Source organism: Balaenoptera physalus (genome assembly GCF_965194825.1).
Source record: "Balaenoptera physalus genome assembly, chromosome: 11".
Classification (NCBI taxonomy): domain Eukaryota; kingdom Metazoa; phylum Chordata; class Mammalia; order Artiodactyla; family Balaenopteridae; genus Balaenoptera; species Balaenoptera physalus.
Window position 1 is genome coordinate 97,968,873 of NC_138896.1, and position 27,355 is coordinate 97,996,227.

General features: G+C 41.4%; 1 protein-coding gene across 8 annotated transcripts in view; it reads right to left on the reverse strand.

Moving 5' to 3' along the window:
- The window catches only part of CRBN (cereblon), a 31,626-nt gene extending 5,536 nt beyond the window's left edge, over positions 1–26,090 (reverse strand). For 4 of the 8 annotated variants that reach the window (XM_082412292.1, XM_082412291.1, XM_082412294.1 and 1 more), the window contains exons 1-9: positions 23,148–23,475; positions 18,067–18,179; positions 15,952–16,154; positions 14,959–15,108; positions 10,632–10,791; positions 2,761–2,823; positions 1,520–1,604; positions 725–840; positions 185–249 (exon numbers count right to left, since the gene is read on the reverse strand). In XM_082412292.1, coding sequence (XP_082268418.1) covers positions 185–249; positions 725–840; positions 1,520–1,604; positions 2,761–2,823; positions 10,632–10,791; positions 14,959–15,108; positions 15,952–16,154; positions 18,067–18,179; positions 23,148–23,460 — 1,268 coding nt within the window. In that variant the 5' untranslated portion in view covers positions 23,461–23,475. Of the gene's footprint in view, positions 1–184; positions 250–724; positions 841–1,519; positions 1,605–2,760; positions 2,824–10,631; positions 10,792–14,958; positions 15,109–15,951; positions 16,155–18,066; positions 18,180–21,676; positions 21,820–23,147; positions 23,476–26,024 lie in introns of those variants that run through there. The other 4 variants (XM_082412295.1, XM_082412293.1, XM_082412296.1 and 1 more) reach the window with 4 other exon arrangements.
- Positions 26,091–27,355: the final 1,265 nt, after the last annotated feature.

Below are 27,355 nucleotides of genomic sequence, written 5' to 3' on the forward strand. Positions count from 1 at the left end.
TACATACCCCCACTGTTGTTCTGGCCAACATGGAGTTAATTCCCCCCTATTTCATTTGCTGAGTATTTGTAATTTAATGGAGGGAAATATATGGAGAACCGAAATACGGTCTTGCCTGTAATTCTGTTATGGCAGTTGGAAAAACGTATTCAGATCTATACTAAAAATGTAATAAAGATCTCACCTGAATATTTCATTTTTGGTTGTTATTTCTGTTTCTTGACATTGTTTACAGCAAAGAGACGTACACTAAAAAAATGTAAGAGAAAATTAGTGGGAAAGTGCTCCCAAGGTGTTGATCCCTCTGATTATCATATTTTCCTTCCAGCCATTCAACAACATAGTTTTAAAGATGGAACAAGAAAAACACAATCTGAGATCTAACACACATTCACTCACAAGACTAATGACCTTCTAGGATAGAGAATATAAAAACCATACATGGTTCATGTAGAAATCAAGTGTTCAAAGTCTGAATGAAGATCACATAAAGGTTATTATATCTGAGGAATGCAAAACAATTCAAGTTTCTGTCTTATGATCCCAAATGAAATATATAAAATAATCCTTTAAAATATTTTTAATGCCAACCATGATGATGGACAACTAGCTCTCTAATTCCACGACTACATGAATGGACCCTACAGATAGATAGTTCTAACAGCGCACCCTCGCTCTCTAGACTGACTGAACGTGGGCATCCGAACATATTCACTTTACTCACTTTATTCATAATGTCTAGTTCACAGCGAAGTCGTTGGATCGCACTACCAATTTTAAGGAGCTGAATTCTTAATACATCATCAATAGGAAGACAGGCAGCTACTCTGTAAGAAAAATCTTAAAGACATGGTGGGTTTTTCAAGCTTTAAACTTAGGAAGGAGTTAAGTATCAGGATAGCTTATGAATGCGATAACATCCTTTTGAAATAAACCCTTCTCTACAGGGTTCCCAAAGAACACATTTCACACAATTATAAACAGTACTACAGTATACCAGCTCTTAGGAAGTTCTACAGTGTAACTTCTTTTCCCATACTTGTTTTTGTAAATGTCTTTTAAATTAAACGTGAAATCAAACCCATGTTAGAATAAGTCACTTATTTGCTATGAGACTAGAAGAATAGCTAAACTGTACCTAATTAACGGATCTGTAAGTAAGGTAATAATAAGTCGTGGTACTGCACTCACTTTTAATGGCACCTTGAAGACCAGGGAAAGGAGAGTCTTCACACTCAAGTGTTTTTGGATGCAAGCCATTTATTGCAACTTGAACTTTTTTTATGAAAACCTTGCCTAAAATAGGAGTGCTCAGAGAATTTAAGACCTTTGCTACTATTAACTAAAAAATACTCATTTTTTTTTTGTAATTGCTCAAAGCAAAAGAAGTGGGTATGCTTTTCAGAATACTAATTAAAAATTTTTTTTTTGGTTTCATTTTCATTAAACAGAAAACATACAAAAAAATTTCTTTCAGTAAGGCATCACAGGTCACAGGAAGGAAACTGATTTTTCATACCTATTGGATTTGAAGGAAGAGAATCCTCTTTCAGATTTTCATCCCATTCGTGTAGCTGTCTCTTGATTCTCTCCATTAAGGTTTCCTTGTTTTGTTTGAAACAAAAGTAGCCATAATAAGGTTCACAGACTTTTTACACTTTACTGGCAGCTTGTCAACTCAATAAACCTAATATATTAGCAGCAATTTAAGTCATCACTACCTAGTAAAATTCCGAGTTTAAATGTGTCCGTTTTCTTAGGCAGAAGTGATGGGAGACCCAGCTCTGCCCGGCACTATGCTGGCTTTCCAGGCCTCTCCTCCCACGCTCTGGCTATCTCAGAGGCCTCCTCTTCCCTTTTCTAGGAAGCCTCTTCTGTCAGTCCCTGTAAGCTGCACCCGCACTTGCTACCCACACACCTTCCTTGGCACTTACTTACTACATAAGATGCTCACTGTCTTTTCACCAGTGGACGCAAAAACGACTCTTGTCTATTGTGCGTTTGTAATGGCTCAGAAGCTGCTGAAGGGCAGACGGAACTGTAGTTTCCTTTAGTGTTGCCCATGTGGTAAGTGCTCACAACCTATGGGTTTAGTTTGCCCAGGGCTCCATATCTGTGGGCGGGCCGATTCCCTAAGCGAAAGGCTGACATCTGTTGAACGTCCGCGACATCCCAAAGACGATAACCCATTTTATAGATAATCAAGTTTTGCCCCACACCGCAGGAAAAGTAACAGAAATCAGGCTTTGAACACGGTCTTTGGGTCTAAAAGCCAGATTCTCTGAACTATTCCAGCAGTCTCTTAATTTTTCAAGATGTCATGATGCCTAATAAAAAAATCTGAGGTGCAAAAACATTGGTGGATGCATCAATTAGTACACTAGGGATCAGGAAATTGAAGTTAATATACTTGTTTAGGAAAAAAACAAAACATTGTTGAAGGATTCTTTATTTTTCCTAAATGTAACTAGCCCTTGACTCAGCAAAATTTCAAATGCTTAATAAACCCTAAAATGCCTCAATATCTTGTCCTGAGGTTGCAAGCCACTATAAACTGAGGGAAAACTAAAAATCTATCACACTAAGAGCCAAGTCTATCCAGCAGTATGATTCCTGCCTGTTCCACTTAAATGTAATGAATGGCATTAGTTCCAAAAATAAAACCGCACTGGGTATGAAAGCCTATTTTGTTCTAATGACCCTTAATTATGTATGCCATGGCTTGCCCCAGGAGCACAAAGTTCAAGGTAAGTTACTTACAGCATCATATAAGGAATACAGCCAGCGAGGCCATGAAGTCAAATTTGCACAATGAAACTTTCTCTGAAAACAGGAAAAAAAAAAGTCACTTAAAAAACACCACAGAATCAAGATCTGGTAGTAGAAAGGAGCACGTTTAAAAAATGATCTTGGCCCAGGAAGACTTTCTAATTTCAGAAAGATGGAAAAGCTTGCAGATAATCCCATAATAGACGATTATCTATTATATTTGACAATGATGTTTTTACTTGAATTCCTGCAGCATGTGAATGTTGCGAAGACCCAATCATTAAGATGTCAGTCCTCAGAGTATATATTCAATGCAATACCAATGAGATTGGAACTTAGAAGTATAATTTCAAGTTCATCTGAGAGAACAGATGTGTAAAAACAACCAAGAAAATCTGGACAGGGAAGTGTTCTATAGGACACGAAAACAGGATTGAAAGGATGCACTGCGGTTGTAAGCAACCTAACCATCTCTCAACAATAGTTAAATACAACAGAATACTTTGACACCAGAGAAGATTCTGCACCTGACCAAAGAATGTATAGAATATAAAGAATGATCACGTTTTCTTAATAAAACAAAACCTACATATGTACACATATTTGTAATTTTGTACACAAGCTGTCAATTGACAGAGGGCATGACACATGAAACTGGGTGGGAAAGGGGTACGGGAGGTCAGAAAGAACTATCAGAGTGGAACAAGAAAGGCAAGATAACCTTTAACAAAATAAAAGGGAAATCCTACGCTTGCACCTGCAAGACCAAGTGAGTGGGTGCGAGATGGGGAGCGTGGGCACACGGCACATGCAGAGAGGACTTGGGGTCTTAGCTGATGGTTGTAAACTAACCAGCGCACTGCAGAGCTCACCCCCTACTGCCCCCACAATCTTATTCTAGCGCTATTAGAAGAAGACTAGGCACTAAGATGAGACAGTAACGTTGCTCTTCTGTGATGGTCAGAAATGGGAACTTTCCCTGTCAGGGGCCAGGATGCTGAAGATAGGTCTAGAGTTCACACTAGCGATGTGTGTTGTGGAGCTGCCTCTCAAGAGGATGTGATACTTGCTTACGAATAATTCAGAAACTGCTACGTGGATGAGGACACACTTGCCCTCAAAGGCTCGTGGGCTACAGCTCTAACCAATGGCTTCTCATTAAAGAAGAATTTTTGGCTCAATATAATTCTTATGTTTGAAGCTACCCAAAGATGGTCTGGGATGGCCTCTGAGCACATGCTCAGGTAGTGATTTAAGCCTGAGGAGTCAGACCAAAACCTAACGCTAGTAAGAATTTTTGTCAGAGTCCAGTTACAGAATAAAAAATGCTAACGGCCCATCAGGTAACTGAATATTCAGTAATAGTAACGGCAACCACTTTACACGACTTAAAAGATTTCGATAAGATTGGCAGTATTATCACCCCAATTTAAAGGTAAGGAAACAGGCGCAGAAGGATGCTTGCTCAAGGTCACAGCTGGTAAATGGGGGCTGGCTAGGACGTGCATTCAGGGGGTCTGACTCCAAGCGTTACTTATTCAACAAATATTCTGAGCACCTAGGATGTACCTGACATTATTTTTATGCATTTGGTGTATACCAGTGATTAAAAGCACAGCAAAAGAATAAAATCATTGCCCTGTGGAGCTTATGTTTTAGTGGGGAGAGGCTTACTTTCTAGAGGGGTACTTAGCATTACGAAATGACACAGATCCAATGAAGTTTCAGTTTGGATGACTGACACACTCTGAATTCAGTCACTAATATATACTTTACACATCAAAATGATCACTTTTGTGATACAAAAGCAAGTAGTTTGACACCCACAGAAAGATAAAAAGAAATTAAAATTATTTATTTATATATAAACATTACTCCTTACTATAATATACAGCGAATAGGATATGAAGGGCAAGGCACCATCAGGGTCAGTGTCATGACCATCCGATCTGCCCCTACCAGGCTTTGTGAATGTGAACAAGCTGCAGCCTCAGGTCTCTGTTCCCTACTTTTCAACGTGAGGCGGCCTCTAAAATTCTTTATCAGGATTACCCTGACAGATGCTACAGTTCTATTTACAAGTCAATTAAATATACGTACTACAACCTTAATATTTCACCCTTTAGAAAGTCAACTGTACAAACTGAAGAGAAGTAAACCAGAAGAGATCAGCTAGCTTTTATTGAACTGCCAAAATTTAAGCCACTTCAATATCCTCAAATTTAAGAGTTCCATTTAGATTCCTGGCACAATAGGAAAGGCCCGACTTATATCTGGGTAATACTGATGATAAGTCCCAGCAATTTATGGGCATTCTTCAAGTCTATCAACACCATGATTTACTTCCTAAAAGGGCTATACTTCAAGAAAATTTTAATACTAGCCAAAAAGTTAGGTGCTTAAAAGTGACCAATGACTGATTCTCCAACGAAGTAGTATTTGCTCCAGGAATAGGATTTACTCCTGAAAGCAGGCAGAAAGGCCCTTCAAATGACTGTCTGTTACGTGGAGGTAATCCATCACATTTTTTCCATTTTTAAGCCTCATAACTATAGCTTCGGCTTTGCCTCCCAACAATGTAGAACGTTCAAAAAATGTCAAACTCCACTTAAATGGTTCTTTGAAGTGCAATGAAATTGGAAGAGTAATGTGAAAGGCTAAGTGTGAATAGTAAAATGTTACCACTGGTTTACATAGTGACCAAAGGTGGTCGCTTGTTGTATTAACACCTATCACAATCAGCAATGTAAATGATAAAAACAATTTATCCAAATAATTCAAGCTTTTGAATTTTTGAAACAAGTTTTTGTTTCCTTCCTTCCTTCATCAAATCCTACTTGCTTATAAGAACTGGAATGGAATGGCGAGCTTTTTCTTGATCCCGAGGCTTATAAGCTCACAATGCCAGATGGGCAACTATAAGCTTAAGGTGTATGCCAGGGAAATCACTACTCTGGTTTGAGGAAGTCCCTGAATACACACAGCCACGATTTCAAGACTTTTCTTCTCTCTACGATAAAAATAGACAACAAATATCATTGCTCCTTCTGCTACTATTATTATCCTGGAACAAGGCAACAACAGATTCTAATGGCCACGTGCAAAAGTTAAGAAGCAGTAGTAGCCAAACAAACCTTGAATAGAGAAGAGCAGTGAGGGGTTACTGGTCATATTTTTACTTACAAAATTATACACTCTCCACAGTTATAGCAGTATCCTGGTGAGGCATAAACAAACTGATCACAGAGCAGAAGAAAAAATAAAATAAAAAACATGAATCTGGTCTATAATAAGGTAGCATCTCAGTGAGGGAAAATATGACCCTCTCAAAAAATGGTCAAAGGACAACGGGGAGCTACCTGGAAAAAGGAGCACTGAAACCATAGCAGGACAAACTACACTTGGATCAAAGCTTACATTCTGATGATTAAAGACAACGAAATCAGCAGTAAAAGATGACATGTTTTACTTTTATTAAAGAATGAAGACTCCTTTGCACAGGGAAGTATTTCTAGTTATGATTCAGAATATGGAAGTATTAAAAAAAAAAGATAAATTCAACTATGTATGACAGCACACCAAAAACAAAGTTAAAAGACAAAAAAAATGACAAACTGAAGGAAATGTTTGGAACTCATTAATCACAGACAAAAGGATAAGCTTCCTAATGTGTAAAGAACTCCTAGCAATCAATGAAGGGCAAAGACTATGAAGACAATTCCAACTAAAGGAAATATGAATTGCTCTTAAACACAAAATGCCACACAGCTCACTCATATTCAGAGAAATTCAAATTAAACCTCCAACAAGATACTGTATTTTACTTATCAGATCAGCAAAAATTAACCTGGATACTCTAAAGCCTTGGTGAAACACTGACAATCAGGACAGAGATAGGAACAACCTCCTTAGGGAGGTACTTTGAAAACACCTGTCAACATTACAAGTGCAGTTGCCCTGACATCCGATAATCCCACTTCTCAAAATCTGCCCTATATATTCACCTGTATGAAAGGTCATTTGTACACAGCACTTAGTGCAGGTCTGTTATCCAGAGGGGACTGGTTATATAAATTATAGTGCATCCATACAGAGAATACTGTGCAGCTTTCAAAAGAAGGAAGCAGTGCTCCAAAAACGAATACAGAGAATCTCCTACACTCTTAAGAGAGAAGACGGTGCAGGACAGTATGGATCCTTTCACGTAAGAAAAAGGAAAGAAGTTAGAATATTTATCTGTATTTTCATGAAGAAACTTGGGAAGAAGACTGAGAAGCTAACCTGTGAACTCCTGTTTGGGGCCTCCCCCTTCTGAGTTAGCTCAGTTCCTCCCTGTTCTGTACGAGAAGCAGGAGGAACCATGGCTTATAAATTTAGCAGAGACCAGACGGATACGCTTCAGTCACTTTCTTAATATGTTCCCACATTTGATTTCTTTCTCTTTTTTTTTTTTTAACAAATTTATTTATTTATTTGTTTTTATTCTGGCTGTGTTGGGTCTCCGTTGCTGCTCGCGGGCTTTCTCTAGTTGCAGCAAGCGGGGGCTACTCTACGTTGTGGTGTGCGGGCTTCTCATTGTGGTGGCTTCTCTTATTGCAGAGCACGGACTCTAGGCGTGCAGGCTTCAGTAGTTGTGGCTCGCGGGCTCTAGAGTGCAGGCTCAGTAGTTGTGGCTCACAGACTTAGTTGCTCCATGGCATGTGGGATCTTCCTGGACCAGGGCTCAAACCCGTGTGCCCTGCGTTGGCAGGCAGATTCTTAACCACTGCGCCACCAGGGAAGCCCACCCACATTTGATTTCTTTTTATACTGCATACTCTTTTTCTGATTAACATAGAAGGGCTTTATAAATGAACAAGTAGATAGATAGTATGGGCAAGCAGGGAGTGTACTTAGAAACATTCACATTGTACTCCAAGTAGGTGAAACAACACTTTCCTCTCTTTCAGGGAATCCCACTTCAGTAAACCCAGTGAAGAGAGAAAGGCACTGTGATAAGAAAGGAAATAAGTAAACATGAGTTTCAAAGATCAAATCACTGAATGAGGAAGGTTTCCAGATAGAAGTGGGTTTGGAAGAGTGCTTCCTGATAATACTGGCCTAACTCCTTAATCATTAGGGACATCTTCTCCAATGTTCCCTTGTCAGGATGGAAGATAACAGAAGCGTAAATAATTTTGTCATTTGGATTTTTTAGTTTTCAATGGCAAATGTTAAGAGAGGTGTGCACACAGTTTCAAGGTTAACTGAATACATGTCAGGAAGACTCCACTCCACTCCTAGACCCTTTAAGTATCTTCTCTGGTGGAAAAGTGTGTGGCAACCCGATTACTGCGAGTTGGCTTAAGAATGAACTAAGCATCTCCCAGTTCTGGCCCCGTGAACCACTTCTCAGACACAAAGATGCACAAGTCAGATGTAAATAAACTCTGCAGAGAGGGCTGACCCGAGCCCCAGATCTGCCTGAAGCCAAGTGCTGTGACGCAAGTTAGCGTCCGGCTACGGGTGCAATAGGACGACCCACTGAGACGGCACCAGGGCCTGTGGAGTTCCCACTGGTGTCATCTGCCATCCCTTCCCTCTGCTCCACTCCACGTTTTGATGCCAGCAGGATGGCTCTAAGTGGTCTCTCTAAAGTAGAACAGAGATTGTAGGGCACCTGGAGTCCAAAATAGATCAGCTAGCAATTTTTCTTGGCCTAGTGATCTAGCTCCAAATTTCAGAACCTAAGAAACTCTACCCAAAGTTTAAGCAAGGGAACCCCTTGAACGATCTGAAAAATACACGGGATGAGGCATTTCTATCTCTGAAAACCTTTTATGTCTCTCTCATTCCTTAGCACCTTCTGTTTAGTTCTTGGCAACTCTGAATGTGAAGGTAACTGAGGGCTCATGTTTGAGAGTCCAGAATTACTGGAGAAATAAGACAACAGGGCAAGGTCAAAAGATCTGGTTCCAAACAAAAATGTGCTTCCTTGGCCTTTGCACATGTGTCCTTCCTTGCTGTTGTTGAGCCAGTGACAACCCAGCTGCAAAGGCCTAATTCTGAATTCAATGTGAACACGTGGAGGTGCTTTAACCACAGACTAGGAGGAGTTTAATCAGTAATTCACACAAAAATTACACGTACAAAGTTTTATCTGCCTAACCCAAGTTCAGGTTTAAGATGGCAAGGACCTGCAAAGAGAACGCAGAACTAGTCGTCCAGAGCACTTAAGTCAGGAATTAACTCCAATCACTCTCACTCTATGCTTAGAGCTGTGCAAAGAGTTAACTTACGATTTATAAGCGGTTAAGAGTTTTTAACAAAAATCTTGGTGTGGAAGAACTATGATATAAATCAAAATACTGCCTCCTGAAAACTTACCCAGCGACTGAAATACAAAGCTGTCTAAATACCGAGAGGCTGTGGAGGCACGCCCTGGTGCGGTTACCCCACCAAAGAACCACATCTCGGCACCACCCAGTGCCAGACTCACCGCTAGGCACTAAATGACTCCACACGCTCCAAAACCACCCCATGGAGCCACGTACCGGCAGCGCTATCCTCCACATACTGATTTCAGCAGTTACACTGAAAATGACTAGGACAGCAAAACCTTCCACTGTTCCACTGCTAAAATAAACAAGAGTGAAAGTATAAAGTGCCTATATCAAGTCTGAAAATACGAGTACTGCACAGCTATACAAAAGCTACTGTAAACTTATGGCAGTACCAATATTCTGAAACCTTCAAAAATTTTAGTGTCAAAGCTTGGGAAACTTTAAGCAGTCTAATTAAACTTTCTCATCAGAATCTTCTTAGAAACACTAATTAAGCCACAGTATCTCATGACACAGACTGGTGAGCTGAAACACAAACTAACGAGACCAAGGAGCCTACAGAAAGCCAGTCATGAGCCTGCTGCCCATCAACCACCCATCCTGCACAAAGCTCTCTCTGGAAACTGGACGACTTCTACTGCAAGACCACTAAGAGTGGAGGTACAGTGACTAGTGTATGAGACCCTCTTATGAATGATATATGCTAATCACATCAAATTAGGATCCTATGCTCATCTACATCAAAATTAAAAATTTCACTACTCTACATGACAAAGAGTAAAGGATGATTAGCACAGGATTTTTCAGGTTACTATGAAAATTGTCTTTCCATATTTTTAAAAGATAAATCTCAAAAAGCCAACTGATTCTAAATTTAGAAACTGGTAAATTTTTTCCTTTAGGTAGAAATCATAAATATTAGGTATTTTATACTCATAACTGATACATCTCACAAATGAGTACAAACAAGCTTCATCAGTATTTTTTCTAAGAGAAAGAATGATCTAGCCAAAAGGATATACACAGGAATTAATGCCCCAACAGGCAATACTTTTAAAGAGCACCTAGTCTCAAGCCAATTTTTGTGATGTCAATAGTGTTGTACAAGAGCAAAAAAATCTTCCTTTCACAAGTCCAGAAGGAGCAAAACGTACTTCACTACTGTGTACTCTCCCAAACGCTTTTTCTGAGGTAAAGCGTTTATGACGCAAGAGCCAAGCATCTCATCTGACCACAGTCTAATAAGAGACTCCTGCAGAACTTAAAACCACGAGTTATTAATTAATACATAACTTACAGGCATAATAGCTGGAATACCTCACAGTATTGTAACATTTTAGTACTTTTGCAAACTGCTTTTACATAAACAGCTGCCTATGAAATTTTTAGAAGCTCCAGCACGATCAAACGCGGCTACAGTATTGTCCAGAAGGAGTCTGGGGAAGGAGATCATGAGAGTTGTTTGTGTCTCTTTCTTAAACAGGAAAAAAGCAACCTGTCTTTGTTGTTTTGAAGAGGCATAAAAAAGAAGTTTCTCACCTTCTGGTATTTCTGCCACCATTTATATGAACACTGGTCTTCCCGTGAGACAGGTTTCGAAGGAACTATCTGGCACTTATTGAGGGATTCTAACTGAACTGCAGACATGGTTGAAGGCAACACACACTCAGGAAGAATTTGCACTTTAGCTTGCTGGATTCTGAAATAAAGAGAACCAGGCATGTTGTTCATTTTTTAGATAATCTTAACTCCAACTATTAAGTTTCTAAACATTATGGGTAATTTTAAATACTAAGATTTTCAAAGTTTTCTTTTTTAAACATACTCATCATATGCTATTATGATACAAGAAATTTTCAAAAAATACTGTGTTTCATAAATCATACCAAAGTTAAAACCAAAGGTAACCTAAGATTTTTTATCTCACTGTGGAATGGAAAGGGAGATTTTTACATTTCAGATAGTCTATAAATGAAACAAAGTTAAAAAAATCAATATACAACCAACCCCTATGCATATCTTGATAACTTCTAAATTAATTCCTCAGACATCATTAGACACACCCCGCCCCTCCCCTTGCCCCGTCTCTTACATCTATCCCTTCTCATAAATCACCGAACCTGAGGAGTAGGTAGAGAAAGGAAGAGAAATCAAGAACCCATTTACATGGATAAGATTAGATAAGACTAAAGAATTACACACAGCCTTATTTCTATGTGCATTCCTTTTCTCATTCCTAAGCATTTACCCTGAATATGCAAAGAATCAAAATATCCATCATATTATCTTTTTTTTACTTTAAAAATTATTTCAACTCTCATGCCAGTAAAGTCATCATTCTAGAATGCTACTTGAGAATATCACAATTGCAAGCATCTCATCATGAATTAATGCCAAGAGGAAGGTTGTACCTCCGAACCACAGTCTTATGAGCCATTTAATCTCCTAGCATACCTTTTCAAATGCAGAAGGTATCAACACATCCAAACGCTGGAACAAAACACTGTCAGACTGATGAAGTCAAATATATTACAAAATAATTAGAAAAATATTACAAGTCTCTGCTTCACTATTAATCATGCTTAGGAATTCTAAAGTGGTCTTTCATTGTAACCACTGTCTCAACCCACAAAAACTTACGACACTTTGATGTCTGAATTGCCTCACAGGGTTAAGCACTGGTCTCTGTTCCTTTTGTGAAGCCCGCCCAGGGTCTGCTGCACACGGCTGCTGCTTCTCCCAGCAGATGAGTTTTGGTTGTAACATACACTAGTTTTGTTTCTTCCTGACCTGTTTATGGCAGTTGTTTTGTGATTACAGTTGCATAATTTACATAAATATTTTTTTGAAGTGGAAGTTTTCTTTTAAATTTTATTTTATTCAAGTATAGTTGATTTACAATGTTGTGTTAATTTCTGATGTACCGCAAAGTGATTCAGTTATATACACACACGTACAGACGCACACACACACACATATATGTGTGTGTGTGTGTGCGTCTATGTGTATATTCTTTTTCATATTCTTTTCCATTATGGTTATAACAGGATATTGAATATAGTTCCCTGGCTATACAGTAGAATCTTGTTGTTTGATAGTTTATATAAATATTATAGCAACTGATAAAATATAAGTACAAAATTAAAACTGCTTCAATGAATATTAGGTTGAGCCAAAAAAAAATGCTTTCAAATTAGGTTCAGACAATTCTAATGGTAAGAAAAAAAGTGCACAAATCTGCAAGGCTTCTGTGCTCAGACAGCCTTGTGAGTATCTTCAGAACCTCTCTTTGAAGAAAAACTACAGGTATAAACTGCAGATAGATGATGCACAATGAAAGCTGTTAATGCAAGAAAGACTAGTGCCATCTCTAATCCACAGACCCAATTCGAAGAAAGTATCCTGTCTTTCCATCAAACGTAAAATGAATGAAGGAACATTTATATATTTTAAGTTAAAATAAAATGTTTAAGATATGTGTGTGTAAATTTTTATGACTTCTATTTTTAATTAACCCTTTTCACTAAAAATTATTCATCTCAATTATGGCAGGTAAGAGAGCTTCTTTTGTAATTCCAAATAGAGTATTAATCTCCTTTTCCTCTCTACATGTAAGAAATACTCAGAACTCCTGAAGAGTCCTACGGTGATTCAATGATACACTTCTATTTTTTTTTTAATTAATTTTTCAAATAAATTTCCATGTGCTCAGAAGATGCCACAGAAATAAAGACTCACTCTGGAAAAGTAGCGGTATACTTTTTACATATGAAGAGTCATTTATGTAGAAGACAAATGACTATTACCTGGTACTGCATTACTAAAGAAAAGGAAACTGGCCTGAGGTGCAAACGTGCGATGGAGGAATTCAGGCTTAGTGGGAAGAGCACTGGTTTGGAAGTCAGGGACCTAGAACCAACCAGCTGGTGCCTACTAGTTGTTATGACCTTAGGCAAATTACTTACCTCTCTAGCACTTCGTTTCCTTATTTGAAAAAAGAGGAGCTTGCACTAGATTATCTCCATAGTTCCTTCTGTGTCACCATTTCCAGTGAAGGTAGTGACAGGACCAGAGGGGCAGTGGAGACAGAGGATTCTCACTCCGTGGAGGTCTTTTAAATTAAGACAGACTCACTTTTGTGAGAGGCTGTGGTAGTGGGTCTCAGGGATACTACAGAGAATGGGCCCTTTCCCAGTCCTGTCTGGCCCTATCAGTTTCACGCTCATCTCTACTAGAGTCAAAGGTATATCCCTTGACTTGCTTTCACAGTTAAGGGTCTATTGCCACCTTGTGTTCAAACTAGTTGTCCACAATCACAAGTCACTGATGTCGACAGTCTCAGAAGTATACTTTTCCCCAAGTCAATTTGCCATTATGGTTTCTGGAATACAGTATTCACAAATACTCAAAATTTTATAAGCATGAGGATACTAAGTACTTTAAAAATGGAACTGTTAGTAAAATCCACAGCAACAAAACAGCTTGCTAACTGTCTCAATGCAGAGCCCTCAGGGGGACACTCTTTCATTCATTCACGTAACACTGATGGTCCTAAATGCAGAACGCATAGAAGTCTCAGCCACTGTCCTGAGCAGCTCGCCTCGAGGGAGACACACACAACCCTATAATGACAGTACACTGTGTTCAGTGCTGGGAGGGTTTGCGCAGCGAATGCTCTGGGTGGGGGTCACCAGGAGGGTAGCACTAACCCCCCCGAGGGCTCTGGCACCCTACCCCTCATTCTTCTATGCTCTCTCAAGCTCCAAAGGGTGGCTGACCCCTCAATATTTTCATAGTTCAATAATATTTATGAATGCCCACTATGTGAACAACACAGACAAAAAGTTATTGCCCACAGGCAGCTCGTATTCTTTTTTAAATCTTTAAAGATCCCTCTGAGTGTCCATGCGTTGGGAAGACGTTACCTGTGCAACACAGAGACCTGACAAGATTTTCAACCGTGGCTACAGATAAGAGACCAATTCACTAGGGCTGGGGGGACCCAAGAATCTGTTTCTAAGACTTCACTGGTGATTCACTGGTGATTTTTAGGTACCATAGTTAAGAACCACTCCTATAAAAGGAAACATGCAGTGTTGAGGACAATATGCTGTGTGGTTTTTTTTGGAGGTTTGCTTGTTTGTTTGTTTTAAGAGTAAAGGTGAACTGCATTTTTTAAAATGAGGTATTCCTTAAATTTGTGAAAAAACCCTAACCACGAGAGCCACGCCAGAATAGTGACTGCTGAAACAGAACACTCAGAGAATTTCTAAACTGTACAAGGCACAGAGATGACAAGTGCTTCCTGGTCACTTACTAAGTATGTGATCCGTTACGGGTGAGAGCACACGCACGGTGGAGACGGGCACTCAGTGTAAACGCTCCTCCACAGTCCACAAGGAGGTGGCGGGCTGACCGCCATGGCTCCCCAAGCACAGGGATGCCACACACAGCTCACCAGGCTCTGACCTCCCACGCTTTTCAATCTGAAGAGAGGTCTTCAACCCCAAAGAAGCCCTGCCCCACATGACACTGCCTGTAGGGTTTACATTACTGTTCCCAAACCTAGAGGGACGTTAAGAATCACCTGGAAATCCTCAGAAAAGATGCTGTGGCCTCACTCCCAGACTGATGGCTCTCTAGGGATGGGAGGGGAGGTTGGAACTCAAGCATCTATAGTTTTAAAAACTTCCCAGGGCATCTGATGCACAGCAAAGTTGGAAACCCCTAGGCTATACTTTCAAAGGGAAAAGAACAACTAGTTAAAAGTCACAAAATGTGAAGGGTCAGCAAAACAGAAAAAAAATAAGAAAACCATTTCATTTTATGATGTTCAAGGAGCTTTAAGACACATGGTGTTTCTTACCCGTCTGACTGTGTCCTGAGCTCAAGGACTTTGAATCTTTGTCTTCCGATTGCTTTCACTTTCACAATCTCAATTCCAAAATCCTGTTCTTCTCGATAGGCGTATATCTCTGCTGTTGTTCCAAACTGTGCTTCCCTTTCCTGTACGTTACTTCCAAGGTAAATTTTAAAAAGGAAACAGTTTTGAACATTTAGTTTTCAGATATGCAAAGTTGACAAAAGCAATACACATGGGAAAACAATTTATAGCAATCGGCTCTCATTGCAAAGCTATTTAATTTTATTTATTTTAGAATCACACAGGGAATTGAGATATATAAAGGGGCTTCAGGAAGTACAATTAGAGCCCATTAGGAAAAGAACAGATCGCTAGTCATTGAAAATGACCTAGGACTGATAGGACTTTAAACTCTCACTTCCCAAACCAAACATTCTTTTTATTCAGCAGACCATCCTTTCTGCTGCTTATCGGCAGCACTGTACTGGGGGGCCGGGGCGGGAGGGGGACCTTCCTGTATGGATATCCTGCCTCTACCACTGATTTCCTCTAGTTGTCATGGGATACTTCAAATTCAGCTTCAATTTAGCGCGGGTCTGTAAAAGGACTGCTTAGGAATTTTGAGACGGTGAAATAACTAGTTGCTCTTTTGTAAAAGTAATCCTTTACGTTACAATGTAAAGCCCTCTTTTTCTTTAAATAAAGATAGTTCTTGAAAATAAGATTCTAGAAATGTTCTTCATTAAATATTAATGATACAAAACCTTTCAAATACCAGAAAGTTCAAATGTGTATGAAAGGTAAAGCCTGATTTAGATGGTAATGATCATACCGAAATACTCCAACTTGCACTTTCACACTTTTTATCCGAATGTTTTACTTCCCAACCTCATCCCATCTCCTGTGCATGCAGAATAGGAGTCAGTTTTGGCTTTAAAACCACCTCTCCTGGGACTGCACGAGAGACTGTTAAGTCAATTAGCTCTAAGATTTTACCTGTATGCAAGCACCGCAAAGGTTCTATCCTTCTGAATTAAGTTCCGCACCATACTGACTTCTTGGGGACTGAAAAGCTGAAGAGGTAAGGTCTGCCCGGGTATCAGGATCATCATCACCTGCGGCAGAACTGGAATCACCGGGCAGCTGTCGTCATCGTGCAAAGTCCTGCCATGAAATTCCTCCATATCAGAGCCCAGATACTACAGAGGAACACACACGGGGTCAGTGTCGTTACAGATATGGAACAAAAACACAAGCTCAACAGACTGAACAGCAAATCCGCATGAGGAAACATACACAGGGGGTACAAATATTTAAATAATAAACTTGCTGTATCAGCTCCCACATGAAAATCTATTTTTGACTCCTAGAAGTAGAATTTCTAATTTCTTGTGGAGAATCTCTCACATACATAAAAATTCAAGAGCATTTTTTAAGTTCAAAATATTGGGTTGGCCAAAAGGTTCATTCGTTGTTTTCCGTAAGACGGCTCTAGTAGCGCTTAGTTGTCTTCAACTTCACTCAAAACAATCTTGTTAGACTGTATCGTGACAGCTGTCATATCAGCGTGCATTTTAAAAAAAAACTGATCAAAATTGGTGAATTTTTGTCTAGTCATTTAAATATTGAAGATGGAAGAAAAAAAGCAACATTTTCATCACAGTATGCTTTATTATTTTTAAGAAAGGTAAAAATGCAACTGAAACGCAAAAAAAAAGATTTGTGCCGTGTAGGGAGAAGGTGCTGTGACTGAGCGAACGTGTCAGAAGTGGTCTGCGGAGTTTCGTGCTGGAGATTTCTCGCTGGACGATGCTCCACGGTCGGGTAGACCAGCTGAAGTTGACAGCGATCAAATCGACAGTAACTGAGAACAATCAACATTATACCACGTGGGAGATAGCCGACATTATCAAAATATCCAAATTAAGTGCTGAAAACCATTTGTACCAGCTTGGTTATGTGAATCATTTTGATGTTTGGTTTCCACATAAGTTAAGTGAAAAAAACCTTCTTGACCATATTTCTGCATGTGATTTTCTACTGAAACATAATGAAAATGTTCCGTTTTTAAAACAAATTGTGACGGGCGATGAAAAGTGGATACTGTACAAAAATGCAGATGGAAGAGATCGTGGGGCAACTGAAATGAACCACCCCTACCACACCAAAGGCCGGTTTCATCCAAAGAAGGTGATATTGTGTATATGGTGGGATTGGAAGGGAGCCCTCTATTATGAGCTCCTTCTGGAAAACCAAACGATTCATTCCAACAAGTACTGCTCCCAGTTAGACCAACTGAAAGCAGCACTCGATGAAAAGCGTCCGGAATTAGTCAACAGAAAACGCGTAATCTTCCATCAGGATAATGCAGACTGCATGTTTCTTTGATGACCAGGCAAAAACTGTTACAGCCTGGCTGGGAAGTTCTGACTCATCTGCTATATTCACCAGACACTGCACCTTCGAATTTCCATTTATTTTGGTCTTTACAAAATTCTCTTAATGGAAAAATATTTTCAATTCCCTGGAAGACTGTAAAAGGCACTTGGAACAGTTCTTTGCTCAAAAAGATAAAAACTTTTGGGAAGATGGAATTATGAAGTTGCCTAAAAAATGGCAGAAGGTAGTGGAACCAAAGGGTGAATACGCTGTTCAATGAAGTTCTTGGTGAAAATGAAAAATGTCCTTTACTTTCACTTAAAAAACAAAGGCACTTTTTGGCCAACCTGATATTTGATTTTGACTAAGCTAGACATCTCTATGTCCAAAGAGCATAAATGACAAGTATAAAATGCTAGAATGTTAAACAACACCCTGGGACCCAGTAGTACAGAGAATAAGAAGTACTTTAGTAGCCCCACTACTAGCAAAGACGTAAGAAGAGCACCAATTGTTCAAAGAATTACAGCTAGTAACAGACATGGTATCAAACCGCTTAAAAATTACAGCTGAAGACTGTTTATCTACTGTCAAGAGCCCACGTCCTCATCCACAACTTCTGGTGTGAGGTAATTTCCAGTAATGCTAAAAGCAGTCATTCGCTTTCAAGAACTCCCATCTACAGTTAAATGTACGTATTTATCATACTAGATCTGTTACAAAATTACATACTGTATGTGATGTCGGAAGACTAGTGTCAAAATTTATGATGTTTGGTTTCTTGGGTTCTTTGCTATCCTGGTCTTCAACTTCCATTTCAATTTCATCTTCTTCCTCATCCTCTGCTGTAAAAGTACAATATTATAAGGAAAACAAAACAAAACAAAACAGATGCATGAACATGTAAAAGCTATGTTCCCTTTCAAATACATAATTCCTTCATGAGGATTCTGGGCCCATGAAAAGAGAGGTTCTTGTAAACACCACACACACTTGGGAATCTGGACAGTACTGTGAAGAGGCAGCTGGAGGGCTGGGGTCTAGGCTGGGCTCTGCCACCAACTACTTTTTTTAAAATCAATATTTAATTTTAGAATAGTTTAAGACTTACAGAAAAGTTGCAAAGATAATAGAGAGTTCCTGTATACCTCACATCCACTTCCTGATAGCTAATGTCTTGTATTAGTGCGGTATATCTGTCACAACTAAGGAATCAGCATTGGCACATTACCGTTAACTAAACACATTTTATTTGGATTTCCTTAGCTTTTATCTAATATCCTTTTTCTGTTCCAGGACCCCATCCAGAACACCACATTACATTCAGTTGTCATGTCTCCTTAGCTTCCTCTGGGCTGGGATGGTCTCTCAGCGTTTCCTTGTTTCTGATGGCTTTGACAGTTTTGAGGACTACTGGCCAGGCATTTTTGTAGAATGTCCCTCAATTAGGATTTGTGTTTTGGGGAGGAAGCCTAGGGAGGTGAAGAGCCATTTTCATCGTGTCCTATCAAGGGTGCACACTACCGATGTCACTTATAACTACTGAAGCTGACCTTGATCACCTGGATGAGGTAGTGTTAGTCAGATTTCTCGACTGCAAAGCTACTTTCCCCCTCCTTTCCCCATTGTACTCTTTGTGAGCAAATCACTAGGGACAACTCACATCTAAGGAGCAGGGATTGTGTTCCACCTCCCTGAAGGGGGACTACCTGCATGAATGATTGGAAATTCTTCTGCAGAGGAGGTTTACCTCTTCTCCCTTGCTAGGAACTAATTTTGACACCTCAGACAATTCATCCCACCTGATTAAACCTTAGTTCCCTCATTTGAACAATGACAGGCATGAACAAGAACAATCTCTAAAGTTCTTTCAAACGTTTAAAGAGCTTCTGGAGAAGACAGGAGGGAAGGAAGGAAAGAAGGAAGGAGAGAGGGAGGGAGAGAAGGAAGGAAGGAGGGGAGAAGGAAAGGAAGGAAGGAAAGAAAGAAGGAATAAAGCAAGCAAGCCCCCAAATAAACTTCTAAATGGATAAAATGTCTTTACAAAATAGTTATTTTCCTTTGTGCATATCATTATTTAAATCAAACCACCTCCAGCTAGGTCCCTGACAAGAAAATATAAATGTTTTTCAACATGGCAACTGCCTTGGACTCTCTATTAATTCTTATAAATTCCTTAGATATAAGGTTTTGTCAAAGAGAACATAATTGTTTCAATTTAAATTCAAATGTTCAGTGGTTTAACGCTTCATACAAAATTTTCCTAAGCACAAAGAAATTTCATTAAGAGACCAAGAGATAACAAAGAAAAATCTAAACCGATGAAATATTCTGAATCTACTTCCTTGCATTCACAATTCTGACACCATGGTTTTCACTAAGCATTTTGACACTCTATTGCTCTATTACACAGAGTTTAAAAGGTCAAATTTTAGCTTAAAGGCTAGAATTCATAACTTTAAAATTTACATGTTAACTGTTCCAACTTCGTCTCTAAATGATCTCCTTACACAAAGTAGTCTTTCTCATAGATAGGGCAGAAACCCACTTCCCCCACTTGGCTGTGTATCTATTAGTGTTTTGTTTGGTTGGGACAGATTCTTCGAATCTTAAATATTAAGCTAGTTCCTTAGCGTTTAAAGTGGATTACTCTTCAAAACAATTCATTCTACATGGATGTATGGACAATCCAATGTTTCTACAAATAAAACTCATGTATGCTTTGCAAAAGCAGGATTATCGTACTGACAATCTCTCTGAGCCCTTTCGCACCCGATCTTTTTTTGACAAAACACACTGAGTGTTCAGAGCTTCCAGGGTGAAGTGTGATGACTCATCCCACGCAGGGGCACCCTGTGGATGCCAGCAGGACATCAGCACCTTCCCTGACACGCTGGCTTCGGCACAGACAGAGCGGGGCTGATGTCTCTGAAAAAACAGCTCAGGTCTTCAGTCAAGTTCAATTCGGCTAGGTTGCCTCCGCATCGACCACTGAGTCTGATCCTGATGTATTTCTCTGGAAAAGGTCCCTCGTATATGGAGGGCATGCCTTCAGTCTCTTCCTGTTCCAACCCACGCCACTCCCAGTGGGCAAATTAGTCCTCCAAGCACAGCTTCTCTTAGGTCTGAAACCCACAACTGTTTCTTTGCAACCCACGGAAGAAACCCCCAGTCTCACTGGCAAGAGATGCAAGATTCCCAGCACTCCGACCCAAGCTTCCAGGCCTTATCTTCTGCAAGCCTATCCTAAGTTATATGCTTTTGGATGTCTCCAGTACACCCCACAGGGCTTTCCCCCAATCCGTTTTGGCCCTGAACAATCCCTCCCTCTGATGGAGGGTAAGAGCATTTGCTTAACTGGCCTAAATCAACGGTCTTCTGCTAGTTATATTTTCAGGAGGCTCGTACAGATGATAAACCCCCTCAAGTATCAGACTGTATATCATACCTTACTTCCTGACACACAGTGAAGGGACTCAGCTAATAGTCTCAGTTTGGCTGATACACCTCTTGGAAAGCATCTCCTGTCTAGAGCCTTCCACGACAAAACTGTACAATTATTCCAGGTTTTTTTTCTACCCAGTATTCCAACGTTAAGTCCAAAGTATAAATTTTCACAAAACATAAAAGAGAGAGAAAACTGAGTTTAACATCACAGTCCTAAGTATCTCTAATTAAGCTTGTTCTACCATGTGTTTGAACTATGTGCCTAAGAACAGACCAAATACTGTCTTGGCCGTGAAGTGGTTGAGAGACACCAGCTATGCAGACAGACTCGGATAGGAGTCCTGGCCCTGCAACTGTGTGACCTTGGGCAAGTCACACACTAATCTGCCAATCCACTTCTCACCCACCAAATCAGGATTAGAAAAGAAATGTGGGGAGGATTAAACGGAGAAACGCATGCAAAGCGCTTATGGCAAGGCCCGTGACGTGGCAAACAGTTAATACATGGTAGCTGTCACCCTTATCAAAGGGAAGAAGTCGAGGAAAAGTCTGGGCTGCTGAGCTCTATCCCAGTCCCCCGCTCTTCCCCCGACCCAGTTTCAGACCATTTCCTGGGAGCCAAGTTCTGGACACACGGAGGATGGAGAGCATGGGGTCCCTGCCTTTTGGGGGAGACCCCCCTCCCCGGCCTCCAAACCCTCGTCCCCAACCCGGGGGACCGAGCCGCTGGGAGAAGCGCCGCTACTGGGTCCCTGGCCGGCGGCCCGATGCGCGGCCGCTTCCGGCGCGGCCCCGCCGGCTCCATAGCGCCCGCCCGCCTCCCCGGCCCCGCCGTGCCGCTCACGGCTCGGGCCTCGCCCCCTCCCGCCGCCAGGGACCGGCCCCGGACGGTTACCGGGCAGGAGCGGCAAGTGATTGCCCATGTTGTTCGCAGCGTCCTGCGGATCTCCCTCGCCGGCCATGTCTGTTTACCCGCAGAGGAGCTTGGGACAGGGCGGCGGCCGAGCCGCCGGGGGAGGGTCCGCGCCGCGCCGCCGCCGTCGCGCCCCGGGCCACAGCGCCCTCTGGCGGCGCCCGCGGGGAGGACCGCGCGCTGGCCCGCCCGGAAAGGCGCAGCGGGCGGGAGGGCCGTCGCCACAGGGGCTGAGCGCTGTGTCCGCTGCCCTGGGTGACCTGGTGCCCGCCTCGATGGGTGCAGAGACCTCGCCTGTTCCCGCCCCTGGCACGACATTTTACACGTGGAGAAACAGGCTCAGATTCTTCAGTCTCCACCTCGCTCTTAACGAGGGGGCCGGGGAGCAAATAGAAACCCAATTTTACAGCAATTAGCTCCAATTTTTAAAATAAAAACCGTACACATGGAGACTGGGCCAATGCATCAATTATTCCAAGGGCGGTTGGGTTATAGCTGATTTTCTTTTCAACAGTCTTAAGTAGTTTACATATATAATTAACATGTATTGGTCAGAAACAAATACTAGAAATGATGATAACACAGAATACAAAAAGGCCTATGATTGGCAAGTGAGATTGTCAGAATATAAAACAGCTTACTCATTATTACTTTAACAGAAATGAGTCATTATATAGCCAAAAAAAAAAAAAAATACTGCAGAATGCAAAAAGATGCATAATTCTGTTGACTGGTAAGGTTCCTGTTTTGGAGGATGGACAAAAGTTCCCTTAGTATCTTTTCAATGTCATCTTTTCAGCGAAGGAGGAAACTGAAAAATCCTTAAGTGCAATAAAACACCTAAACACGGTGGGGAGGAGAAGGGTGAGAGGAAGAAGCAGCATTGCTCTGAAGAAAACAATAATGAATGCGATATTTTAAAATATGTTTGTTCCAAAAGTTTGCTCACTGAAAAGTTAAAAGCCGAAAGAAAACCTCGGGAGAGAGGCTGATGAATCCATTCAGAGTCACTCTGCCTTCTGTCCCCGAACACACTCTCGGGCCTTGGTCGAGTCATTTATGGCCTCAGTTTACCCATTTGCAAAATGACAATGGGTCAAACAGCATCTCAGATTTGTTCTAATTAACAATGGCTGCAGTATTAATGATAGCATTGCCTTTTATGGTTATATATAACAGTTACAGATTATAGGTTAATAACAATTACATAGCATACATTATTGTGATGGGTTAGAATTAAGATGGTCACTCTAGACAGGTGAAGGATGAGAGAAAGGAGAATACAGGAGAGAAAGAGAACAATGAGAGAAAGGTTGGGCTCTGTGTGTGTGTGTGTGTGTGTGTGTGTGTGTGTGTGTGAGAGAGAGAGAGAGAAGGGTGATAGCAAGTACACATATATATATACATTAGCAGTGTTACTATGGTTTATAGAATTGCAAAGAACTGTGCTTACCTGCAGCATAAGTTTCTTTACATTGCAAACATCTGGCCCCTAAACAAGGAAGCTCTGACCTTCCCGGGTCCTCCCCAGAGGTGGTACCAGCACTGTGCCCTGCACCCCGGGTCAACCAAGAACCCTGTGGGCAAGAAAGGACAGCTGTGAGCCTGGCGGGGTCAGCAGATGTGGCTGGAAAAGCACTCGCTCCTCTTTCTTCCTTTGTGCTCAGCCCCAGGGTCACTGATGCTACCATCTGTGTACCTTTCACTCCCCATTCGCCTCCTTTCCCTCGCCTCCATTCACATTCACCATCTGCTCCCGCCTTCATCTCATTACCCTCCCCCCCTCGCTGGAGTGTGCCCAGTCATCCATAGCTTTGTCTTTCAAGAGGGGTAACAACAAATGATCACTGAACAAAAGCATCTCAGCAAGCAGGTTTCTTGAATTAAGCCCTGGTTATTAAAACCAGAAAGGAAAACATGATCATTCACCATTTATTTTTAATTGGGTAACTTTATCTTGAAGTAAGGTATCACACTGAGTGGCTTACATTGCTTCTTGTTTGTATGAAATCTATTCATTGATAAGGAGCTCTGCAAACCAGTGGGAAAGGAAACTTATAAATTCACAGATCTTTGTCTTATAGTTCGAGAATTAACTTTAATAGGATATAATTAAGGCTAATATTAGATGAGAGAAAATGCGAATCAAAAAAGCCCCACTGCACTTTTAATTTCTGGCTTCTACACTACGTTAGCAGCAAGGGATACACATACTGGGAAGAGACATTTTGGGCTCCCTTCTGGCTTTTGTATTATCTGCAAATATATTTTTAATGTGTTAAAGAAAACTACCGCCTTGGTCTAAGCAGCCAATGATCTCTTGCCTGGATTACTGCACTAGCTTCAGTGATGGTTTTCTGGCTTCCACCCTTGGTGCCCACAGCTCATTCTCAACAAAGGAGCCAGAGCCAGACCACGTGACCACCCCGCTCACAGCCCCTCCTTCCCCCCCCACCACACTGTAAGCCACTTCCTCCCAGTGGCCCCCACGTCCTGCTCTGACCTCCCTTCACTACCGTCCAGGCTCTCCCACTGCTCTGGCCCCTGTGTTACACAACCAGACAGGGGCCGCTCCCACCTCAGGGCCTTTGCACTGGCTATTCCCTTTGCCTGGAATGTTCTGCCCCCGTGTGGGCATGTGATTTGCTGCCTTACATCTTCCAGGTCTTTGATGAAATGTCCCCCCTTAGGGAGTCTTTCCCAGATTACCCAATATCTAACTGCAACCCCACCCCAGTCTCATCACCCTCTATCCTCCTTCTCTGTTTTATTTTCGTTCAGGGCACTGCATCACCTTCTAAAGTACTGTGAAGCTTACTTTTTAAAAATATCCTCCCCACTCCAAGCATGTAAACTCAGTGGGGGGAGTCAGATATCTATGCCCCTTGTGTCTGCTCCTGTGTCCCAAGGGCCTGTCACTTAATAAGTGCTCAAAAAAATGTTTATAGAATGGAGGAATGAATGAATTGCACAGTTATGGGAGACATTGCTGATTGACCCGACACCAATTCCTCTCTTCTTCCTGGCTAAGAACCCTCATTTTGTTTGGGGCAATGGTGTGCCCAGCCCCACAGAGTCACATTTGCTCTAAGCCCGTCATAGCCCACTCCCCTTCCCTGAGATCTTTTGCAGCTCGTGGCAGCCAGGAGACACAGTTCTGGCTGATGTAACACAGAGAAAGTTGGCTTGGCAGCCATGGAGAAGAGTGAAAAGGGAAAGTTTTTCCTTCATGATTAAAGGAAGAGATTTCATTCCTACTCACTCCTGCAGGGATGAAGATTAAGCTCCATATTGGTTTGCCCAATAAAACCAGCCAAGCTAGTCCAAACAGCCAAAAAGAGTTTTTAAAGGAAATCATGAACTTCAGAAAAATCAAAGCTAGGTTTACTTGTAGTTATATTTATCATTTTTAAATGAAGGGATTAATTCATTAATTTTGGAACTGTGTAAATCTTCTGACTCCTTACCTTTGTGTGCAAAAGCACATTTAAGTGACAGCTTTACCTCATCCCCAGAGCCCTTTCCCAGTCTTCCAGGGTGACAGTTCTGTCTACCACTCTTAAGACAGAGGTCAAAAACTGGTGACCCCCAAGCGACAATTCGAAGGAAGTGTTTGGTCTTTGTGGTATTTTGAGTTTTTGAATGAATTGACAACATTTAGAAATTGAAGGGTACACATACAGATATTGATTTCCTTTTAAAAATGGGAACATTTGGCAACTGTAGTTTAGATTCATGTGTGGGGACAATTGCCTTGAGCCAACTGGCAGCTGCCCTTTTAGATGGGGTGGCCCTGCCTGGATCCGTCGGCACTGTGTTTGCCACCTGTTGTATAGGCACGAGTAGGGAGAGTGACACCAACCCCAACTGGTCCACGGCAGCCGTGGTGTGTGTCTAGTGGACCAGAGCACCCACTGCCCCATTCCCCTCTCCACAGTGTGTCAGTTTGGACAATGAATTATATGCCCCTGAGGAGCCTGGAGCACTGTGCCGGGTCTATGCAGTCTTCAACAACCACTGTGGAGGATTCGCAGTCATGTTTCGCATTCCTTGACAAGAAAGGGTTGGAGTCAGGGATCTTCAATTCTTTGTAGCTCTGCGACATTTTCATGAAGTAGTGCTGTTACTAACTTAAGAAAAAAATCTTTGGAATTAAAATCCTGTTAATTCTCATGTTCCTAATTTCCAGAAACCATAGCTAGTTTCCAAAACTTGCCCAAGTGGAGAGATCTTTTTAATTTGCGGGGGGGGGGGGGGGGCGGGGCGGGCACCCTGAATATCAGGAAAAGTAATACTCTAACCGGCAATGCATCTCTTCTTTACTTCTCACCTTCAAGCGCTGGGTCTGGAAGCCATTGTCACGGGATGTGCATTTTGGCATCTATTATCCTGTAAATCCCAGAGTTAAAAGGGAATGAAAGATGGATCTTGGCTGTTTACGCAGACCTAGAGGGGAGAGCAGGCATAAAACCAGATGTATAAGGATATTTCATGGCCCCTTCAAAATGCTGACAATTTTATTAACTACTCACTTTCATATTTCAGTAATATGGTGAATAATTTGGGATTTGAAAAATACCTTTATATACATCTTTGACTGCTACGGTAATATTTTCAGATACACCAGAGCCTATTCAAGTCCAAGCAGGTTGGATTATTTGCAAAAATGATTATTTGTGATGATACTTAATGCTGCAATTTACTGAGACTTCCTGCCATCCCATCCATCTCTGACCTGACAGGTAAAAGAGGGAAGATCGTGCAAGATAGCAAAGTGTTGGGCAATTTATGGTTTTAAACTTGTATACTGTCTTCATGACTCATCCAGGAGCTTTTCCTGACGCCACGTGCTGTTTCCACTGCAGCTAAAGGCGTCCAGAGTATCACAGGGAGATGAATGCAAAGCAAGGAGTGCAGAGTCCTGGGTTCTAGTCACTACCTTCTTTCCAGCTGTGGTCTTGGCTGGGTCATTTCAATGTCTCCCCCGCTGGCCTTTCATTCTTGGCCTTGCGTGTAAAGGTTTACAATGGCCAGGACGTGTGAAGTTTTGCAATCAGAACAGAATCTCAGTGGCTTAACACAAGTTTTTCTTTTTTCTTTTTCTCCCAAATCAGGTCTGTTCTGGGTTTGGTGATTCTCTGAGATGGATCCCCAGTCTAATCTGCTTCTTCAGCCTTGTGCCACCTCTTTACAGGTATATACGTCTACAATCACTGATTGCCATGGTACAGAAAACGGCCTGAAGAATTGAGCACTGCCTCTTAAATGCTCCTGCCTGCGGGTGACACCTGTCCCCTCCACGCATATGGCACTGGCTGAAGTGAATCCAAGCCTGACTTCAAAATACCCTGTACTTTGGTTGCACCAGTAACATCTGCCACAGGGTGTGTGTACGTATACGTGAATGTCCATATGTGTACAAACATATATACACATATACACACACATATTCAGATATATACCCATATATGTTTCAGAATACTTTGCCCAGATAAAATTTACATGGATGCATAAATAAATAAATAAACAAAGGAAAGTGGAACGCTTGAGGTTGATGCTTTTCGTCCCTTCACCCTTCTACACTTAAGGGGCACCACGGTTCGACAATCCATGGACATTTCTCAAACGCTGTGATGTGACCCAAGGCCAGGAACTGAGTAA